We start from the raw sequence: 23381 nt of genomic DNA, 5'->3' as shown, positions 1-23381 counted from the left end.
CACTATCTACTGCTGACAGCACACTACTTCATCTACTATCTACTGCTGATAGCACACTACTTCGTCCACTATCTACTACTGATAGCACACTACTTCATCCACTATCTACTGCTGATAGCACAATACGTCATCCACTATCTACTGCTGATAGCACAATACTTCATCCACTATCTACTGCTGATAGCACACTACTTCGTCCACTATCTACTACTGATAGCACACTACTTCATCCACTATCTACTGCTGATAGCACAATACATCATCCACTATCTACTGCTGATAGCACACTACTTCATCCACTATCTACTGCTGATAGCACACTACTTCATCACCTATCTACTGCTGACAGCACACTACTTCATCCACTATCTACTGTTGATAGCACACTACTTCATCCACTATCTACTGCTGATAGCACACTACTTCATCTACTATCTACTGCTGATAGCACACTACTTCATCAACTCTCTACTGCTGATAGCACACTACTTCATCAACTATCTACTGCTGATAGCACACTACTTCATCAACTATCTACTGTTGATAGCACACTACTTCATCTACTATCTACTGCTGATAGCACACTACTTCATCAACTCTCTACTGCTGATAGCACACTACCTTCATCTACTATCTACTGCTGATAGCACACTACTTCATCAACTATCTACTGCTGATAGCACACTACTTCATCCACTATCTACTGCTGATAGCAAACTACTTCATCCACTATCTACTGCTGATAGCACACTACTTCATCCACTATCTACTGCTGATAGCACACTACTTCATCCACTATCTACTGCTGATAGCACAATACTTCATACACTATCTACTGCTGATATCACACTACTTCACCCACTATCTACTGCTGATAGCACACTACTTCATCCACTATCTACTGCTGATAGCACACTACTTCATCCACTATCTACTGCTGATAGCACAATACTTCATCCACTATCTACTGCTGATAGCACACTACTTCATCTACTATCTACTGCTGATAGCACACTACTTCATCAACTACCTACTGCTGATAGCACACTACTTCATCAACTATCTACTGCTGATAGCACACTACTACATCTACTATCTACTGCTGATAGCACACTACTTCGTCCACTATCTACTGCTGATAGCACACTACTTCATCACCTATCTACTGCTAATAGTGCACTACTTCATCCACTATCTACTGCTAATAGCATACTACTTCATCCACTATCTACTGCTGATAGCACACTACTACATCTACTATCTACTGCTGATAGCACACTACTTCGTCCACTATCTACTGCTGATAGCACACTACTTCATCACCTATCTACTGCTAATAGTGCACTACTTCATCCACTATCTACTGCTAATAGCATACTACTTCATCCACTATCTACTGCTGATAACACACTACTTCATTCACTATCTACTGCTGATAGCACACTCCTTCATCTGTGATAGCACACTACTTTATCCACTTTCTACTGCTGATAGCACACTACTTCATCCACTATCTACTGCTGATAGCACACTACTTCATTAACTATCTACTGCTGATAGCAGACTACTCCATCCACTATCTACTGATGATAGTACACTACACCATCTACTATCTACTGCTGATAGCACACTACTTCATCCACTATCTACTGCTGATAGCACACTACTGATAGCAAGACCCCAACCCATCAAAATAAATCCTGGCTATGGGCCTCAGGCCACAAACCCTAGCTATGCCGCTGCCTGGCTCCATATCATGGTTCTTGTTTCTAGGGTCTTTGATTTGAGAGATACTAGTATCATGGTGCATCCCTCATCAGATACAACCATTTTAATGTGTTTTTAAAATGCACACTACATCAATAGTTCAATCCATCATCAACTCATTTGACGATCATCCCTTTAGATGGTATCTCCTAAACATACTGAAGCAATGACCCGGGGGTGGCACTCAAATTTGGTTTGGGTAGGGGTGTGCCACTGAAAGTGTACCCATTTATATACTTTGGACCCATTGATATACAAAAAATTTTGTGACCAATCTTCCATATTTGCAACCTTCTATATTTAAGGTAAATCCATGTATTTTATGGTAAAATGATGTAGATTCTTATCATCCATAAGAGTCTACATCATTTTACCAACATCTAGAAACACTAAAGAATCATCAGTCGGTCTAGAAACACTAGAGATTCATCAGTCAGTATATAACATTACACCACTGATGATGCAGAATGGTCAAAATGGTCAAAAGTGAGTGTTGTTGACCAGTTTTAAAAACTACTTTTGATATCTATAACTAACACATATAAATCTCTTCATACACATTCTATTTTTTCTTTGAAAAAACTTTCATCTGTTGTAAGAATTATGATTTCAGATTATTTTTGTGCATGTGCAATTCCAAATAAAATGAAATTTTTTCCTGAAATTTGGGCGGCCATTCATTTTACAAGAAATATATTCCCCAAATTTTATATGTGGGTCGGTCGGGCCAGGGGAAAATTAATTCCATGTCGCCTAATGGTGAATCAACAAATATAATGTGTGAGTAATACTTGGAATTGCAAAAAAAGAATCTGAAATCACAGAACAAGATTCAACTTTGTTTTGAAATCACAGCACAAAGTTACATCTTGTCTTAAAGGTTGACAATATCATTCCCCACTTTACCTCATCAAAATGCTGACCCATTTTTTTATTTGGTTTGAAAAAGTGAAGAGCAAAAACAAAAAAGGATTATAGGTGCTAGGGACCAAAATCATTTTTTCCCCATTTTTTATGTATAGTTCAATTGGTTTCATATTTTTTTTAAACCTGCCAGGGGGCTGAGCCCCCTGAAGAGATCACAGTGACCACTTCAGCTCCCCCAATTGACCAGGCTGATAAGTCAATCTGGAGGGCCTGTGCCCCCTCCCCCTTTGCATGTGCCACTGCTTGATGTTCAACTAGTCTGGTACGGAACATACCTGAAGTTTCACTGACATAAGAGAGATCACAAATGTTTGCATCCGATGCAATGCTTATTTACTGTACAAACCCACAGCAGCTGATAGGTGTATCCCATCATGCTCTGCAGTACCATAGTAGAATGCACATGCCATAGAAAGTGTATACAAAATCCCTCACTTCAACTTTCAATTACTTGCTTATATCAGGGGAGCTTAGACTTTTGTTTGAAAAAATATGATCTCTAAAGTATTGTGAAACTATCCATAGCTCTCAATATCTAAGCAGCTCGTGTTTATATTTTGTGTACATTTGCTATGGAGCAAGCAGATAGACTGCAATGCATGATGGGATACTCCCTTTAGCTGCTGTGGTACAAACCTGATGAATCTATTTAACTAAAACATACGTCACACAAAAAATAATACTGAGAACAGTTATCAGTAACTAAATACGACGTAGGCTTGTATTTTATTCAGCTGCTAGTTATTCTTCAGTTATTTTCCAAACTATGCTGTGCACAAAAAAAGTGTCTGAGGGGCTGTGCAATAATTATGAGCCCTGGGGAAGGGTAAAATTGTGGGGGGACATTTTTGGCGAGCGAAAGGGGGGAAGCAATTTTTGGCAAGCTTAGAGGGAGGGGGCAACTAATTTTTGGCACACGTTCATGGGGCACATTTATAAAAAAAAACCTCTGAAAAGGTTCAGGAAAACAGTACAGAAATGCTTAAATATGCAAATTTTCCTGCTCGCTGTGCTCGCAACATACATCTAGATTAAGGTTTGCAAATTGGGATCACAAAAGTTTGGCAGGTTCAAAAAGGGGGGAGCAAAGATTTTTTGGTGGGCCGAGAGGGGAGGGCAAGCAATTTTTGGCAGGCCGAGATGGGAGGGGCAAGCGATTTTTGGCGAGCCGTTTGTAAATTGTACCCCTCCCCCGGGGCTGATAATTATTACACAGCCCCTGAACACTTAAAACAAAAGCAATACCTTAAAGACACTAAACCTAAATTTTGGAGAAATTTGTTTTAATCATCTAACAGGGTCCATCACACGTCAATCCAGTGCAGCATCTGTAGTCTCCAAGGTTTCCTGAAACACAATGTTGTGTCAGGCTCGCTCCACACCATCCCCATGGGGAGCAACATCCACCGTAGCATTTTCCAGGCAGACCATTCTCTGAATTTTGGTTAGGTCCACATTGTGTATCCCCACGGCACCAATCACCTGTATTTAGCAAACATGAAATACTGTCTTTGTTACAGGGCACCTGATTGGTTAATTATGTGATATAATCATCTGAGTAACCAATTGAAAGACAAACGAGGTCAACTTGTAAAATTGGTTGAAAATGAAAAAAAAAGTGTTTCACAATATGAAAAAAAAGTTTCACATGAATATTTACTCTGCCTGGTGTTCCAACCCAAATCTTCGAAAGACCTATATGGGAACGCCATCCTTATTTTTATCTCACTTTTAGGCTTTTTTTATGGAAAAAATAGCAAAAAGTGGATCTTTGAGGTCCTCCCCCTGCACCCCCAGGCCTTCCAGTATCCCATGGTTGTGCAAGATTGGGGAGACTTACGTATCAAACATGTTTTACTCTCTATAGATTCCCCAGTGCATGTAATGTTAGAAAGTTGATGTTTGTGGCAGGTTCGTGTACGTCTCTGTTGTCTGGTTCCACAAGGCGGACACTTACTCCAGTCAGTCCAGTCACTCCAATAGGGCACTGTGTTCAAAGCAAAAGGGAACAGGTGGATTCAGAGAAGATAGATTACCCTTCCCACAATCCTTTGTAACATTCAGTGGCAGTGCCAGGAATTTTTTCAAGGGGCATGGGGTGGGAGTAAAGTTAATTTCAGTGGGGACAAAATCAACAAATTTTGCCGCAAAAAGTGGAAATTTTTGTAATTTCAGTTTTTTTTATGGGGGGGGGGGCACAGGAGGGCAAGAGTTCTGAATATGGCCATTTACCCCATTTACCCTGCCCCCCTACTGGTAACATTTTAAAGAAATAGGATCCAAAAATCAATTGCAGAGGGAATAATGGTCTTCTTTTGGCCAGAATAATGATTTCTCTTGGAAAAAGTCTGCATTTTGAAAACCCACAACCTCAGGAAAAAAACCTGACTACTAATCACCAAGTACCTACCTGGGAACACAGACACAAAGAACTCCATAGTTACTTCATGCCCAGAGCCATCCACTGCTGTATATGATACATTGGTGACACCAGTATAGAAGTCCTCTCCAGATGAGTGTGTCCAAGTCAAAGATATAATGCCAGAATTATCGGTAGCCAAAGGTTGTGTCCAGTTGATAGCCGCAGAGTAGGTTCCATTGGGGATGTAAACTATGATGTTATCTGGTATGTTGATAATCTCTGGGCTTTGTATATCTGCAAACAGGAATCATTATTTTAGTGATAATTTACCATACGGTTGGGCTATTTGGACTATGACTATTGTATCATAGACATGAGACTATACTAAGAATACTAGACTTCATAATTCGGGAGCTTTTTTCTTTTGTACACTATTTTAGCACCAAATTAAGGTGTGAATTTGCATTTACCAAGCCAATTTTCAATTTGATACTAGTTTTGCCCAAAGTGAAGTTGAAATTTTGTGTTGGTACCATGCCAATTTTCAATTTTACACTATTTGGGGGATTAGTGATGATTGAAATTTTTTGGTTTTGGGGTTGAGTTAGTAAGCCAACTCATGGGGGGGGTTACTCCTGCAATGACTACACTGAATTGAAATTGCTGCAGTGACGCGATTCAATTTCTTACTATTACGTTTATGTATAAAAGTTCTGTGCAATCTCAGCACAAGTGGCTGTTTTTGCCGTGCATTTCCACACAATTTTTTTTCAGTACAATTTCAGTAAACCACGCAGCGCGCGGACGCGAGTTGTTAAGCGGTGATGAACAACGGTGAAACATGATTGAATCCCTTTCAACAACGAAAAGAAGCTAAAGATCGTATAATTCACGATTATTTCACGAGGAAATGTTAGTTAATCATTGTCACTAAGCCTTACAAAAACTTCGATGATTTCTCTGTTAATATCAGCAATAAAACTACAGAATAAAACGGCAAAGTTTAGCCGCTACCCGGAAAAATACTGAATTCAATTTGTAAGCTTGTATACGCACAAAGGTTCCAGGCATGACGAATTTTACGCGCTCTCGCGTAACGCGTAGTCTCGCTTCGCGTTGGCGTATACGCTTACAGTAAAAGTGTGGATTCATCACGGATTAACAACGGTTGGCTCCTGTACAAAGGTATAGGAGGAGTTGTTGAATCTATCTTAACATGTAGCTCCATTGTGACAAGGGTCTGATGAACACTCATCTACATCTACAATTGAAAACATATCATCATGTAAGAAGTGTAAGTAACTGGGTAACTGTGCTATTCTTACATTCTGAAATGTAAAGCTACAGCAGCGAATACTACTAGATCATGCAAGTTTTATTAATTACTCACCGAATTCACAGTAAGTGCCATCAAATCCCTCAGAGCATACACAAATGTACATGTTAACTCTATCATAACATGTAGCTCCATTATGACAAGGGTCTGATGAACACTCATCTACATCTACAAATAAAAACATAACATCATGTAAGAAGTGTAAGTAACTATAGGTAATTGTGCTATTCTTACATTCTGATAGCGGTAACAGGTCATTACTTGTTAATAAATTTAAAGCCACACTTTGAAAACACACAAATGAGAGTATAAACTGACAAGAAGTTATTGTAGTCCTACTAATTTATGGCATATTGGATGGCCTAGGGGAAAGTTAACCCATATTTGCAAGACTGTCCTTGTCTTCAATGTGAAATAAACCTACTCATGTTACTGTTTAGCCATGGTTTGGCCTGCTGTTTTCCTGGAAAACGATGATTTTCAATGTGGGGCTTTAAACATTTGATGTTTTTCTGTACTCAATTACTGAAAAAGTAGAAATATTTGCAGTACATTAATTTTTATGCGCAACACAGCTGCCGCGAAAATAAAAACATGTGAATTTGTTCTTGTAATGTATAGGTCTATGTTAGAAAACTCAAAATCGCAAAATTAAAAACAAGCAATATAATTTAAAATCGGCTAAGCGTGAACAATTACCCACATGAAAATTACCACTTTTACAGTATATTATTTCCATACTTACCACAGTAACCAATTCTTTCTAGAAGTACATCCAGCTTATGAGGTGTCCAGTTGTCTCTCTGTATAAGTGCTTCATGATCACTAGTAAACCAGAAAGTGTCCTCTTGCTTGTTCCTATGGCAAATTTGGCTTCTTGGTTCGAGTACAATTTGGCAAAAACAGCGGCCTTTGTAAGGTAGTGACCACTGCATTACGCCAGTTGGGTTTAACCTTTTCGTCAGCAAGCACACTTGTTCGTACATATGACCTGTGTTGAAGAAAAAAAAAGTGCAGTGATTTATAGTATGCTACGCACAGGCACAATGCCCCTAGATGTTGATTCACAAGCCTCTGCACACTTTACAGGTTGTCGCCGACCACTACAGCCCCATATCATTCCATAAACCATTTAACAACAACACATGGACTTTGCTGCTTAGAAGCGCACACTGTAGAGATTCCACAATTGACCTTCGCAGCCAGGATCAGCAGTCTATCAGCTCTCTGAATTTTGTACGGGTTATAACAAGACAATTACAGTAAGTTCCTTGTCCAGGGGAATTTCAAGCTAACTCAAACCACCACCAGGGTTCAAACCCACAGCCTCTCCCACCACAAACACCTTATCGATTGAGATAACTTGACTGATTCTCTTGAAGAGAATAAAAGTAGGAATTGAGATGATGAATTTGGATAAAACCTGGAGCCAGCCAGGAGTTTATTAGCTACATGTATCTGGGAGCAGGGTTGGCGATTTTTACATTTTTTTTTTTTTAAATCAAAAAAATCAATTTATTTGATTTAAATCGGATTTTTTTGGTTTAAATTAATTTACCCCATGATAAAGTCTAAAGAGACCAGTGGAATGCTAGACATATGAACAATCCTATCAGGTATTTACAAAAAATCAAAACATGTTTTCAGATGTGAAAATTTACTTTTACTTTGGTAAAATCATGGGAAAAAACCTGTTGAATTCTGCACCTTGAAAATGATATTATTTAGCAATAAATAAAATGACATCATAGAGGTATTTAATTGTATCCAAAAGGTGTAGAAACATTACAAATGAAGTAAAACAGGCCATTCAAGATAGAAATTAACTTAAGTTTATCAAAAACGGTAAAACTGAAAAAGTTGATTTAAATCAGTAATTTTAAATGTGTGCCTTTACATAACAAATAAAAAAACAGTAATAATTATCAGCAATGAAGAAAGTATCTTTTGTCATCCTCATTTGTGATGTGGTATATCAAAAAGTGACACTTTCGGGCAGTTTATCAATTTTGAATGTTTGACATATCTTAAATATAGAGATATTTTGCACCACAACACTGTTTTCCGCAATGAAATCGGACATTCCTATGCTAAGTATTTGTAAAATTGGAAATTGAGATATCGGCCTTTAAAAATATTATTGACAATGTTGAGTAAGAATGACCTTGAAAAATGTCTCAAAAATGTCTCTCGGACAATATTTTAAACATTAATAACATCACAAATTTGCAACAAACCCAAATTGTGAAAAAATCACTTCCATGCATTTTTTTGCTATTTCTCCATTTACTACCCTGCCCAAAAGTGTCTCTTTTCGATATACCATGTCCCATTTATTCTCACCTTTATATTGTCTTAATAATTTTCCTTTCTAGTGTGTTCTTGATATTAGATTGGGTGGCAATGTGCAGCTGAGTTCATGAAAACTTGCATCCAAAAACACCAGATTTGATGACAAATAGGACCCAAATTATACTTGCTAATGGTCTAGAATTTGACATGACTTAATATTTAAATTGAAACTAAATTTGCCACCATCATGTAAAATATTTTGCTTGAAAAATGCGCACTTTTCCACTGAGACGAATTCGTCTCAGCTTTTCCAGATATTTGGAGACAACTAAGCACCACTTTTAAATAAGTCTCTGAAATTTGTGACCCATGTCAACATGCAAATGCTATCACAATTTGCAGCACAGCCTGGTCCCCACTTTTTCACGAGATAGACCCTTCCTGAAAAATAACGAAATCCAACAATCTAGTCTGCCCTAATTCTGAAGAACAATTTAGTAAATAAAAGAAGATTCAACTCCCTAGTGTCACATACCAGAAAATGAATGACATTAATAATAATAATGAAGATGATGATGATGATGATGATGATGATGATGATGATGATGATGATGATGATGATGATGATCATAATAAACCAATGTTTCTGTAGCACATTAGCATCACAGATGCCCCATTGTGCTTTACAACTTCAAAAAAGGAAATGTAGGCCTACACACATAAAACACAACATTAAATTTACCCATACAACAGATTAAAATACACAAAACACATAGCAAAGAAAAGATTAGGTCATTAAGTCAAAAAGAATTGCTAAACAAAAATAGCAATCTAATAAAACTTACCATGACAAAAAAAGACCAGTAAAGTACTTAAGAGCGTTGTTACCAACAACGGCGACATGTTCGTGGTGACTTGCAACAGCAGAACTGCGCAAGAAATATGTATTGTCAAACTTCTTGGTCTGAGATTTTTTTCTTTCTCTCTATCACCTATTTTGTCCAGAAATGGTAAGTCATAAGGAGTGTCTTTGCCATCTCAAATGGCAACATGGTCTTGGTGACTTGCATCAGTAGCACTGTATGCCCAAGAATTTTTTTGTTAGCTTCTTGGTTTGAGATTTTTCTTCTTTTATCACCTTTTTTCCCAGAAATTAATTATTTAAAGATCTAAATGGCATCTACTACCCAAGCATGAGAGATTGTTTGCTTTTATCACCCATATATAAATGTGCTTTTCAATTTGAAATCCATACTCCCTCTATGGAAGATGTGCCTTAATCTTATACACAGGGGGTGTGAATTTCAAATGAAGTCACCCATTATTCCCATCTGAAATTCACACATGTGGAAGATCAAGGTCACGTCTTCCATTGTGGTGTATGGATTTCAACTGGAATAGCCCAATACAGGAATTAATTAGTTTAAAAGCTAAGAACAATTCAAAATGATCAATTTGCTACCTCAGTATAATAGTGGTTTGTTTAATAGGTGTAAATTAATGTGTAAAATCTAAAGCTAAAGTGTTTATAATATCACACATACCACTCTCACCATGCATTTGTTTACAAGGTCAGTATAAAGAACAGAAATTATCCATGCAAAGCAGCAAATTTTAAAAGCATTTTTATTGAATAATTGTGTGATTAAGACTATAAATTAGTGAAAATATTTTATTTTGTTTATTAGAATGTAAGTTTTGAAAGCAGTCATCTTAATTCATGAGTCGGGTAAAAAAAAAAAAAAAAAAGAGGGAAAATATGTATTCCATAATGGTTTTTAAAATCTTTGTAAACTTTCAGGCTCTGTTGCTATAGTATACTATCCAGAGAGGTTGTTTTTTATGGCCATCTCTTTTTGAGACACTCTGTATAGTGCTGGGAAGGTAATATAGACTTGTGCAGGAGTAGTGGGGAACCTCTCACAAGTTAATTTAAAGGAGTTTGGCCCAAATGCCAAGGAAATAGAGATGGACACTTTGACCTGTTAGCATAATGCTATGTTATTATGGCTAATTAGTTGCTAAGGTTTCAACATATGTGATGCGATCAAGCAAAATCAGTCGAAACCCGGAAATATTAAATTTTCAGTTTCTTACAAGATAGTAAGAGGCATTTACAAAGCTGCATTTTGCAGAAAACCCCATTGAATTTGAACAACCAGTTCCAAAGATATGAGCAATTAAAGAGTTTCCAGAACAATAGGAAAGAAAAGGAAATATTACCTTTGTTTGGCTAAATCTCAAAATCAATATTTGCGAGTTCCGACTGAATTTGCTTGATCGCATCACATGATACCTCCTCACCATTACAGTACCCCCACACACCGTCGACGTCCTATCGATAAATATAAATTTAATACTCCGTTGGTGAGCGACAGGCGAGTGGTAGTGAGCGACAGGTAGTGGTATTTCACTGAACGCAAGAAAAGGAGTTCTATCTGATTGGCTAGCAATCGATCGCTTAGGTCGCTCAGTAGTCAACTACAAACTCATGCATTCAATTCGATTGAAATCGATTATTCTATTATTGACGAAGATAAAGAGCGTGATAGTGTGTCAATAATGTACATTGTATTGCACCTGGTTTTACCAGCATTCCTTTAGAAAATAATTTTCTCAAAGAGTTGAATATTATCAAAATTTTTACCCAGGATTTCAAATTTTTTACATCAAAATTGCAGTTAAACATATCCACAGCAAAATACCGGTCCTCACTAATTAGTACATTTAATTTCCAGTTAGTACATTTAAACGAAACCTGTGATTTACGTGACAACAAATAAAATTTTCTTACAATAGAAATATCATATGGGATACTGATATGGTAGGCCGCAACCGCCACAACGTGGAGCTGCTACGCGTAGCTGACTTTTTGTTCCGTGGAGCCAAATTGACCAATCATGTTAGAGTTTTTCATTACTCGGAGGTAAACCTGACCAATCAAGTACGACTTACTCATTACGTGAAGCGAATTTAGTCATTAAGAATTTGCCAGATGAGCTTCACGTAGTTGCAAGATATCCTCGGTCACGATACTTATGATTCAAAAAGTAATTTATGAAAAGTACGAACCGACTTATTATTAAGATGGACATGCACTCACAAGAAACTCATACAGTATTGTACACAACTATATAGCTAGGCAGAGTGGTGGTAAACTATGCACACAATTCTGCGATCTGCAGTGTATCGCCGGGAGCTGATTTGTACATCTTATGTGGCGTGGCCTCTGGAATTCGACCTTCAGCAAACCAGTTCGGATTTACTTTATATACTAGTAGTAGGCCATACATACTGTAGTTACGGTACTGCCCGTTTTCCTATACACAATACTCAGTGCGCTCACCATTGACGCGTGACCTAGTGTATGTTAGAAGTATTATGCCATTGCCTATATGCGTCACTGTGTAAAAAATAACCAGTCAATATTTAAAGTATTCTCTGAAATTCTAGAAAATATAGTTTTGTAACATTTCCTAAATTTTAGCTAATTTAGGTGTTTGGAAATATTGGTACTTTTGTGTTTTAGGAAGGATATGTAAACGACAGATAACACCAAAAAATATGAACAAATTATTTCTAAACCGTGTTAAGTCTGCAAACCATTATGCTTCTCATTTTCAAGAACGCTGGTTAACAATAAGCAGACTATTGTCTTATTTAAGTAAACAAAAGCCCAGACAGTATTGTTACCTTGCGTTAAGCTTTATAATCATTCACCCAACTGAAACTATAATACCAGCTCATTGTTCATTGCACAGGTAAAACAGACACAAGTGCAGTGTGTATTTAACCAGAGAAGATCTGATGTAACATAGTTGAGCTGTTTTCATTGAGTGTTATCTTGGTTTAATAGCTTTTAATGGGGTTTAAGTCCTTCAAAGGTCGTGGTGAATTCTACTGTAGACATGACTGCATCATGATTATTTTAAAGTCAACAACATTCAACAATATGATCACCGTGATAGTATGACAGTATCAGTACCATGGATTTCAGTGATCCTGGCCTGACACAGTAGACAAACAAACAAACACGCCACACACATGGCACATGCATGCAAGGTAACATTGACTATACACTAATCAAACAATGGTATTGATCCTGTACAACTGTTTGTGGTTTATTTACATTCGATTCATTTAAAATCCACATAGTAAACATTAATTTTGGCAAGAGTTTTCTCTCTCTGGAGCGATGATGCATCAACTGGCTCCGCGTAATGAAAAGATCTAACATGATTGGTCAATTTAGCTCCGCGAAGCGAAAAGTAAGCTACGCGTAGCAGCTCCACGTTGTGGCGGTTACGGCCAGCCATTATACTGATCATGCGAAAATCGTAAAACATAGAATAGAAACAGTGTGGCCGGCTCTCAAAATCTCAAATTGTATGCATAGCCTGAGTCGCACGGCCTATCTCGAACAAAATAGCTCAAAATCACCATGCGTAGTTGTTGAAAACGTGAGGATTTATCGTACTATCACGGCAATTTTTAACACGAAGATATAGGGATGATGACGGTGTGCCCCATGCGTTCATCTTACATTAGCCTAGTGTTATATAGGGCTAATTAGTTGCTAAGGTTTCAACATATTTTGTTATGGCCAACTTTGTTTGAGACATACTGTAGGCCTACCCTATAATGATAATACACCATATCTGTAACAACAATGCATTAATGTTCCACACATGTCTAGCGTGTGGCAAACTTATATAGGTTATGACAATAATAGCAAGCAGAGATGTGATGTTTGTGACAGAAATCATCGCTGCAGGGGTAAGTTGACTGGTAGGATGAGCTGTAAAGGGAGTTACAAGGGTGGTCCAAGTCAGTTGTGAAGTGAATTGCAGTTTTAAGGCCAATAATAATATTGTTGTGTTGCCCTCAAGTGGGAAAAATGGGAAAGTTGGGTCGGTAGGTCGGATTTTTTTTTTTTAACCTTCAAATATTAAATAATGCTTTTTCAATTTAAGGGGACATTTGTCAATTTTGACTTCTGGATACTTGTTAGACATGTTAGATAATCAATTTAAGACTAGTCTTTCAATAAAATATAAATTTTAAGTGAAAAACATTGATTTTTTGAACAAATCTGTAAAAATCATCATTCAAAAAAAAAAAGCCAACCCTGATTTTTCAGGATTTAGGGTCGGTCGTTTGAGAGCAACACAACAACTTTTTTTTTGCCTAAGTGAGGGGATGATGTAGTAAATTGGGTGATCCACCTTTAAGTGGAGGATGATGAAGTAAATAGCTAGGGTCATCAACCTTTAAGTAGTAGAAGAGGTGATAATGTCAATAGCTACAACAGCCACAATAAAGCAAAAAGAGGTGTTGTGTGTCTTATCCAACCGACCCGATTTTGGCTAAATTTTGGGTATGCATTGTTTTGTAATAATAGAAGTTAGAAAAATCATTATTGCTTGGCAAAACAAATATACACTCCTGGGTACAGCCAACAATGTGTTTACTTTTACTCTATTTTGCAGTTTAAAAAACACATTGACCTCTCATTGTAGGTCAAAAATAAAAATTGGTATACGAAGAGAAAAAGAAATCACCCAACACTATCCAAAATATTCATGCAAGAGTAATACAAGTTTGGCTTAATTACCATGCTGTTGCTCAACTTGCTGTACAACTTGCCTGGCTGCAACTCACTTAACAACTCATCCATGCACAACTCGCCCCTATATAACTCACCATTTAACCATACCCCTTTTAGGAGATACCAGATGTAGCAAGAAGATGAGCTGATGAATGAACCGACTTGACAAAGGGTGTTTTTAAAATCTCGTTAACGTGGTCCTATCTAACAACATTTTGATGATGCTTTGGCAGAATTTTAGTGTAGGAATGGGGAGAGGTTGTCAGCACAGGGAATCAATGAAAAGTGACCTGCTTGTAAGCATGGTAAGATGAGTGCGGACAGATTCTTGACTTGTTGGGATTTTGGCATGGCCATTAGGCGGAGGTGCCGTATTTAGCGTTAGCTTTGGATATTTAATTATTTTCTTTATTTTTCACCCGGGTAAGTCTGGTGGAAAATAAAGAAAACAATTAAATGTCAAAAGCTAACGCTAAATATGGCACCCCCACTCTGAGACGAATATTTTATGCGTCTCAGCTCGAGCTTAGGGCTTGGGGCTGTGAGTTGCTACAGTATTACTTATACCTTCATTTGAAATTATTTTTGTGAAGATTTAAAACTTTGAATTCCTATAAAAGTTGTCTGTAAGATATTTGTAAAATTTTTGATTGTTTTACTTTTCTTGGGAAGTATGTTCAGACAAGGATGTATCTAAATGTCTCTGCAGTTAGCCCTACTATAGGGCCTTTTAAACATGCTGTACCCAACCCAGTAACAACTCCCCCAAAAAGTTTTTCGGGGGAATTGTCAATGGACTTTAGCATAGCAGTTCTCAAGGCATAGCATTTTTGAGGGATTGCCACAGTCAAAAGGCTTATCTAGTAGGGCTATCTGCAGTCATGATAGCATTAGACTCCATTACATTGATGTTTGGTGATAGGAGTTCAAGCCCCAGTACAAGTATCATCAGTATGATAAGCTATGCTACGCTGATGCGTAGGTTTCGCGCTGATGCTCTTAATGCTCATCCTCGCTGCTTGTGCTGTATGCCTGCAATTTGGATGTCGTGATTGGACGGAACTGGCTCAGTTTCAGTGGCTGTGTGCTTAAGTTAGAAATGATATTGTAATAAAGATTATATTATAAACAATTTCAGGACCAGGATCTGGGCAGGTTACCTCAAGGAAGAACTTAATATTATGATGGTTTATTTTTCATCTTCAGTATTATATACAATTCCTAATAACTTCATCTTCCTAACACTTACAGTAGGTGGGTCCTAGAGCATGTTAACCTTTGACCTTCTGAACTTATAGTTACCATTTTTACAAAACATCTAATCCATTTTTAACAGGTTGTATTCTTATCTTCATGTACATATCAAGATATATCTGTGAAACTTTAAGTAACGGTTGCCTTGCCAGAGGTCTATACTTTGAATTTGTTTATATATCAAGATATGTAGCTTTGTTTATTTTTCTTTTTGTGCAAGTAACTTTTTCCAATTTCTTGGCCACTGTGGTGGTCGTGTAGATTCCACATCACCAAATAATGTCCCTTACAGGCACAGCCACCCATCTTCATGATCTTTGCACAATTTTTTGTGGGACCTGGGATACGATGAATGTCCTTCTGATATCAAATAATTTTGATTTTTTTTTATTTGAAAATTTTGACCTTTTGTATTGAAGATATACATGATGTTTCCCAAAAAACCTAAAATTTGTAGGTCTATAATGAAATTGACATCCTACTAAAGTAGCGCATATTTTCTTAGGCTCAAAATAAAAAAAGTTTTTCTCAGAAAGCTATGTGCTAATGCTATGCAGTTTTTAAAAAAATGGTGGGGGAGGGCTATGCACTATGCCAGATTTTTCTCTTGTTATTGCCTTTTTGGCCCATTTTGTTGTTGCTTTGCAGCCAAATTGTTAATGTTTGTTCCTTTTTTTTGACAATTTAAGCAAAAGAAGAAAAATGTGATTGAGTAGGGCTATGCAGCAAATCCAGTTTCACATACACCTATGCGCACAGGGCTCTGAAACCTTTTTTTATTTTTTATTTTATTGTTGCTGAACCATGAAATGGTATCAGCCTATTTGAATGTATGTTACTAGCTTACTTACTTACTAGCTTACTAACTGATTAACCATTTGGTCTGAAATGGACATATCTCTAAAAAAATGCCACGAAGGTATGACCCCATGAGTGGTGTCATCCAGGGGTCACAGGGGTCAAAAAAGGTCATTTTAACCAAAAATGCTCCGATTAGGCTTAAATTTGAATGCAATGATCCTTATGACATTCTAAACATGTTAAAAACACTTAAAAAAATTATTTAAGGTCATTAAGGGGTCATAAAGGGGTCAAAGGTCAAGTTTTTCAAAATACTCCAATTGAGCTGAAATTTAAATGCAATGATCCTTATGACATTCTTAACATGTTTTAAATATTTTAAAATTCATTTAAGGTCATTAAGGGGATCATACTGAGGTCAAAAGTCAAGTTTTCAAAATGCCAGCTTTCCATGATCAAGGTATATTAAAACGGCAATTAATGAAACAGTCTTATTAAAATTAATACTATCCAGCACAGTATTGCTGCTTGATCAGATCGTCACAGTCATCCGCCTAACTTACCTTGTGCCCTTGCAAAGGCACAGTTACTCTAGTTTATTTTATATTCTTTACTTTTCCTCTTTCATTAACACCACTCGGGCGGTCATACCTTCGTAGCATTTCGAGATTATGTCCATTGCAGACTCCGGGTGACAGTGGTATAGGTCTACCACAATATACTGCCGAAGCCACATGGTTCAGCTATGGTGCGGTTATCGCTCTAGTTTTCTTTATATTTTTTTCCAGTCATGTGCATTCACCTCAACTTACGAAAAATGGATAATATCAGTTTTTGCATCTGACTTTTTATTTTCTCTTTAATGTAACTTAATATAATCACCATCACTTGGTCCAGAAGCAAGTATGACCTTTAACCTTTTTGATCTTTAATTCCCACTCAACCAGCCATCCAGTCAAGCACTCCTTCATCTTTAGTATCACAGTTCTTTTTGCCTTTAGGGGCTGAAAAACAAGCTCTAGTTTTCTGTGCTGTGTAATGCAATTATGTTAAGAGTTTCCGGGATGGAGGAGTCTGCTGGCAGAATCAATGGGCTGTTCCAATTGAATTCCATGTACCCCCAATGGAAGATGTAACCTTAATCTCCCCACACAGGGCCGGGTGTAGATTTCAAATAGAAATTAAGGACATGTCTTCTGTATGGGGTGTATGGATTTCAACTGGAATTGCCCAATGGGGCTAGCTTTATGTGCTGTGACAATCAACTTGTTGAAAAACAGAAGCTGCCTCCTGATGTGATATACCCGGTCCCCGCACTCCGTCCATCCGCGGGTATTCATGCTCGTCGAAAATTTCGCGAAATAAGGGGTGTTTTCAGATGAAAAACGCGATTCAGCGAAACACAAGAAAAGGGGTGTTTTTCAAACCACATGTTCGCGAAATTGAAAAAAAGGGTATTTTCATAGAAATATCACTTCTCTTGCTTTTACCAGAGAAGCGGTAATATTTTATTATATGTGACGTGTCATGTCAAAAGGAGACACTTTTGGGCAGGATCGTAAATGGAGAAATAGCCAAAAATCTGCCTGGGGGGATTTTTTTACAATTTGGGTTTATTGCGAATAAGTGATATTATTAATGTTTAAAATATTGTCTTATAATTTCAAACCGGAATATAACTGGCATCTTGTATTTTTTGAAACATTTTTCAAGGTAATTCCTACTCTGAACATTGTCAAATATATTTTTAAAGGCCGATATCTCAATTTCCAATTTTCTAATACCCTAACTTACAAACTTAATATCTTCGCTTAGGAATGTCAGATTTAATTGGGGAAAACGGCGTTGTGAAGCAAAATATCTCTTTATGTAAGATATGTAAAAACCTCAAAATTGATAACCTGCCCAAAAGTGTCTCCTTTTGACATGACACGTCACATATCTTCTGTGGTTTTACGAAAATATCACAGTTTCTCAATTTTCCGTTCGGCGCATCCGGTGTGCACCCGGCCAAGTGATTGAAGTTCATACATTTTATAGCCTCTGCATTTAGCCATGGGCCTGTGAGCAAACCCAACACGTTTCTGCCAGAAAAGGGTAGGCCCTATATTAGAAATATCGTTCGCGTTTTACCGAAAATAGGGGTATTGTCGAAGGGCAAATAATTCGCGAAAACACTAAAAAAAGGGGTGTTTTCCCCCAAAAAGTTCGCGAAAAAAAAAAAAAAAGGGGGTGTTTTTAAAGTTCGCCGACAAGCATGAATACCCGCGGATGCACGGAGTGCGGGGACCGGGGTGATATATAAACACATGTATATAATGACAAATATGAAAGTATATTGTGTACAGAAAGATAATTTTAGCTAAATACCTATGCATGTGTGTGTGTGTGTGGGGGGGGGCTTTGTTAGTTTTTTAGCCCCCCCACAGATTATGCTTAAATTGATACAAATCCGCCTATTTTGTTCATTTTTCAGCCGGCCTAGTCCCTGGGTTGAAGGTTTTCTGGGCATGCCCTGCTATAATTATGTTTTGTTTTTCCTAGCTACATTTTAGTTGCCAATGGTGAGCCCAGTCAGTGGAGGGTGATATGGGAGTGGTAGTGGTAAAACATCAAGTTCTTAGGTTGTCCAACAGAAGAATTTATATAAGTATGATTTGTATGGGGGTGCCTGTTGGAGTTTGTGTTTCTAAACATCAGCAAACGAGGACACACAAAAAATCTGTATAACAGTGGACATACATGAAACATGGACATCCATGGTTTTCTTGACAGGTAGTTACCATATATAAATTACTAAGCATTATTATTGGGCTATTCATTTGAAATCCTTACAACCCCTATGGAAGACATGGTCTTAATCTCATACACAAGGGGATGTGTGAATTTCAAATGGGCCTACCTGAATGGGTGACTCCAATTGAAATCTGCACCCCCTGTGTGCCAGATTAAGGTCATGTCTTCCATAAGGGGTATATGGATTTCAACTGGAATAGCTCATTTGGAAGCCATCACCAAATGGTTTTTTTCAGACCAAGATGATGCCCATGTGTCAGTAAGGCATCCCTGCAATCCTTGCCCCTTTTTAATCATCTGACACATTGACGCTTCATGTCCGTAAGGCATCCATGTAATCTTGATTCATAAGATACATTGGTCAATTACTATAATAAGAATAGGGTGTGTGTATCTCTGTAGGGCAGCTTTTTGTATTGACCAGTCCACTCATCGGTCAATTACTGATGGTGTGAATGACCGTAAGGCAGCCATGTAATAATTGACCATGTTATTTAACTTCTCCGTTCCTCTTTTTCTCTGTGTGGTTTTGATCCTCAAGCCATAATACTTGACCATAATCCTAACAGTATCCCTATTCCTCTAATCCCAACCCGATCTTAGCACTGACCATTTCCTTAAACTATGTGACATGGGTTTGGCGAGCTTAATTTCTTTTCTCTTCTTCTTTTTTTTTTTTTTTCTTCAAAAATTATCAGTTCTATTATTTTATGTGATCAACAACTAGTCCTCCTTCACCCTCACTAGAGCATGGGGGCATTTAACACAAATGACCATATGGAAATGCTCCACGGGAAAGACCTGTTTTCTGTTTTTGGACTGCACAGCTCTGAAAGAACCCTTAATTTTACCAAAAGTAAGAGTACTTTGCTTTTTGATAATTTCAGCAGGGGGGGGGGAGAACAAGATGGGGAAAACTGGCGATGAGGCAGCTACCCCCTTGCCCCTGTGGTTATATTACACTGCTCAATGCTGAACCCATAACCTATGCCATTTCTGAGTGCTGAAATCTGACTGAGCCAGTGATTTTAACAAAATGATGGGAGGATGAAATTGCAGGACAGTCATTTGCCATTGGCCTCTATCAACCCTAAACGAACCAGGGGCTTTTTGGTGAGGGGAAGGAAATAAGGAAGGAAGGAAAGAAGGAAAAAAGAAAGAAAAAGAAGAGAAAACTTTTTTTCTCTGTGAGGTTTTTTTTTTTCGTAATTTTGGGTTTTTACTTGGGGGAAACAGGGGGCCAAGAGTTCGGGGGGGCGGGGGTTTTTCCCCCCATGCTCCCCTGTGGCACCACCACTGTAGAAGAGAGGAACAGAGAAGTGACAAAGAGGGAGGAGAGACAGATAATTATAAAGAGAGAGATAGAGTGAGAGAGATTTATTTAGAATATGGTCTATGATTTGAGCATGATTTGAGATGGCTTAAAGCCAAAAGATACTATTCATAGCATTAGCAAGACTGATATAACAGATTGTGTGACATGGTAGATTAACTACATATGAAACATGCTATATGATACTCATCAATGAAGAGACATGGCACAAAGGTGAATAAACAAGATACTGGTATATTTGGATGTAAGCGCTGATGTTAATGAATGAATAGATGGAAAAATAATAATGTAACTTGATATTAATTACAAGACAAAGTATGATGCTCTGGGTCCTCTTATAGAGCGGATGTGAAGTGGAATTAGAAAATATAGCAAAGTTGTTACAATTTGTGAATGTTGATGTTTTATAATCATGCCTATATGCTTGAAATATAGATTCATTTATCAGAGAAGATGAGATTTTTCCATTTTCTCTGGATTTACAAAGCAAATTATTTGGCACACCCCCATGGTGACCTGGGGGGGGGAGGTACTCAGTACAAATGTCCATACTAGGATGTACCTCATATAAGAAGTACACTGTATTTTTTTGTTCAATTGCTAACAAAACAGGAAAAATAATGGCCCAGCCATCCAACTCACCTTAAAGCATCGCATATATTTTTTAGTTACAAGTTTAAACGTGGAATGTAACTCTGTTTATAGAGTGTATGCCTAGTTTATTTATATGCATTTTCTCAGATAATGTACTGTGTGTGTATACCTTGGCTATGGTTTGTGATTCTTAAAAATAAACTGTGGTCTATGCCTCTGGCCTCAGGTAAAGCCTACTGGGCTGTTCCAATTAAAATCCGCACACCCGTCTGTGCAAGATTTCACTGTCATCTCAAGTTCAGTTGCACACACCGTATATTCAATCCAGCTATAAATTGCTGTAATTTGTTTTTTCATTTCCAGTTGAAAATTGTTGAAATTGATCAAATCCAGTTGAAATTTGTGCACAAATTGGTCCAAAATGTGACACTGGGTTTGTTTGAATTTCAAAATTGTCCATATTGAATTTGTTTGCAAATCCAAAATTTTGCTCAAGGGGTTGTGGTTTTTGAATGAAATAGCCTAATCCTAAAAGGTCTGCTACACTGTGTATTTTGTCTTGAATAATGCCTTTCAACTTGTAGTCACAACTTTGATATAATACTAGTTTTTGCAGTTTCATGTCTTCAAAAAGTGCTATACGTACTGTGGGCATACCCAACAGATTCCTAATCATGCAAAGAGTGTTTTACATCGAAGCAAGTAAAAGGGATAACTATACATACGGCCCTTCACAATTGATTTTGAGTTTACTGTTTCCGCCCGCATCCAAAATTGAGAAATGCAAAATATTTAATTATTTTCTTTTTATTTGACATTTTCTCTGTTAAATGACATTTATTTGCTACTTTCTTACTTTGATCATCCTAACTATGATGCTGAACAAACAATGAATACCTACATTATCATCAATGTATAAAATCAACCATAATTGCAAAATAATTAAATCCGCAGTGCCAAAATGTGCTGTTCATATTGGGCTGTAACCACTCGTTTCAAAATAAAGAAAATAATAAGTAATTAATAATTAATAATTAAAAGTTACCTCGTGCCTTTTTGAAAATCTTGAACAGTAAACTAAGATTTTAATTTGAAGGGCCTAACATGCAAAATCTACATAACTAGGGTTTTTTTGCTGTTTGTTTGTTTTTGTGGCGCCCTCTACGGAGGCGCCACAATATAGGCATGATTTTGAGAAAAGCTTCTAATTTCACTCTTGCTAGATTGACTTTTCAATTGTTTTGCTAAAATTATGCCCAGCTCAGAAATAAAACCACAATTTGCTTGGATTTTATTTTATTGTTGTTTTCTGATATGCACGGGATAAAATGGTGAGCGTATATTCTTTGTTTAAAATACAAAATTAGGATTTATAAAAACACCAAATAAATCCTGACCTTTGTATGCGTTCAACCAGTTTACCGTGTGCCTTAGAACCCGATAGATGGTGACATTTGACCATACACTAGGATCCACAACATGCTCATCTATCATGGGAACAGTTCTTAAACCCTAATACATTTGTACATTCATCCTTTGAAAATATGGGTACACAAACTCATACTCTGCAACTTGAGGTCAAATTTTGCACTATGATTATGTAATTGAGGTTATTGGACTATGCCATTGGGATGAGACTCTTGTGGTCCATAGTGATAAGATCAATTAACGAGGCCTCTTAAACTGATGGCTTTTGTTTGCTAATTACCATAGAATCTATATAGCGGTTATTCATTGGATTAAGTAAATAACTAAATCCTGTTATCTACCCCTTATCTTAATAATTGTAACAAACTGTAGTGTACTAAATGGTACAAGACAGAAAAGGCAAACAGACAGAAATTTAGAGTTTTAAATTAGAGAGTTGACAGGAAGTTGTAAGAGTTAAATTGTTTATGGATATGATTGGTGCAAGCGCGAAAATGTTGAATGTCAGATCAAAGTCATCCGAGGTGAATTAAGTAATGTCAATCACAAATTGTTACAGGTCATTTGAGGTGGACTAAGTTTATATTTGGATCATCTTCTACTCTTCCCTAGAAAAATCATTATAATACCAAATCTACACACCATGGATTTCACCATATCACGTCCAAGTTCACATTGGGCGCCACATTCCTTTTTTAAAGGAATTTTTATTTTAAGTAAGATTTAGGCCTAAAGAGTTGAATGGGGTTGTATAAGTTATTTTTCATGTTTATGATAGTCATCATGATAGAAGTGATTGTGACTGTTATATATCAGATATCAGGGGCGCCATGTGGACCAAATGTAGCCCTTGACAATGTCCATTAAGACCCACAAAGCCTTT

General features: G+C 37.2%; 2 protein-coding genes across 2 annotated transcripts in view; one reads left to right on the top strand and one right to left on the bottom strand.

Moving 5' to 3' along the window:
* Positions 1-23381, top strand: part of LOC140146557 (uncharacterized) — a 418513-nt gene that overhangs the window by 114269 nt on the left and 280863 nt on the right. The window lies entirely within an intron of this gene.
* On the bottom strand, positions 3886-9587 carry LOC140171853 (uncharacterized). Its single transcript, XM_072195185.1, has 6 exons — positions 9530-9587; positions 7138-7383; positions 6447-6560; positions 5105-5350; positions 4535-4681; positions 3886-4176 (listed from the first exon to the last, which is right to left on the bottom strand). Exons 1-6 carry the CDS (start codon positions 9585-9587, stop codon positions 3986-3988), a joined length of 1002 nt encoding a protein of 333 aa, XP_072051286.1. The 3' UTR covers positions 3886-3985.

The sequence above is a fragment of the Amphiura filiformis genome, chromosome 2 (genome assembly GCF_039555335.1).
Source record: "Amphiura filiformis chromosome 2, Afil_fr2py, whole genome shotgun sequence".
Taxonomy (NCBI): domain Eukaryota; kingdom Metazoa; phylum Echinodermata; class Ophiuroidea; order Amphilepidida; family Amphiuridae; genus Amphiura; species Amphiura filiformis.
Note: the sequence above shows the minus strand (reverse complement) of the source record. Positions and strands in the feature narration are given on the sequence as shown.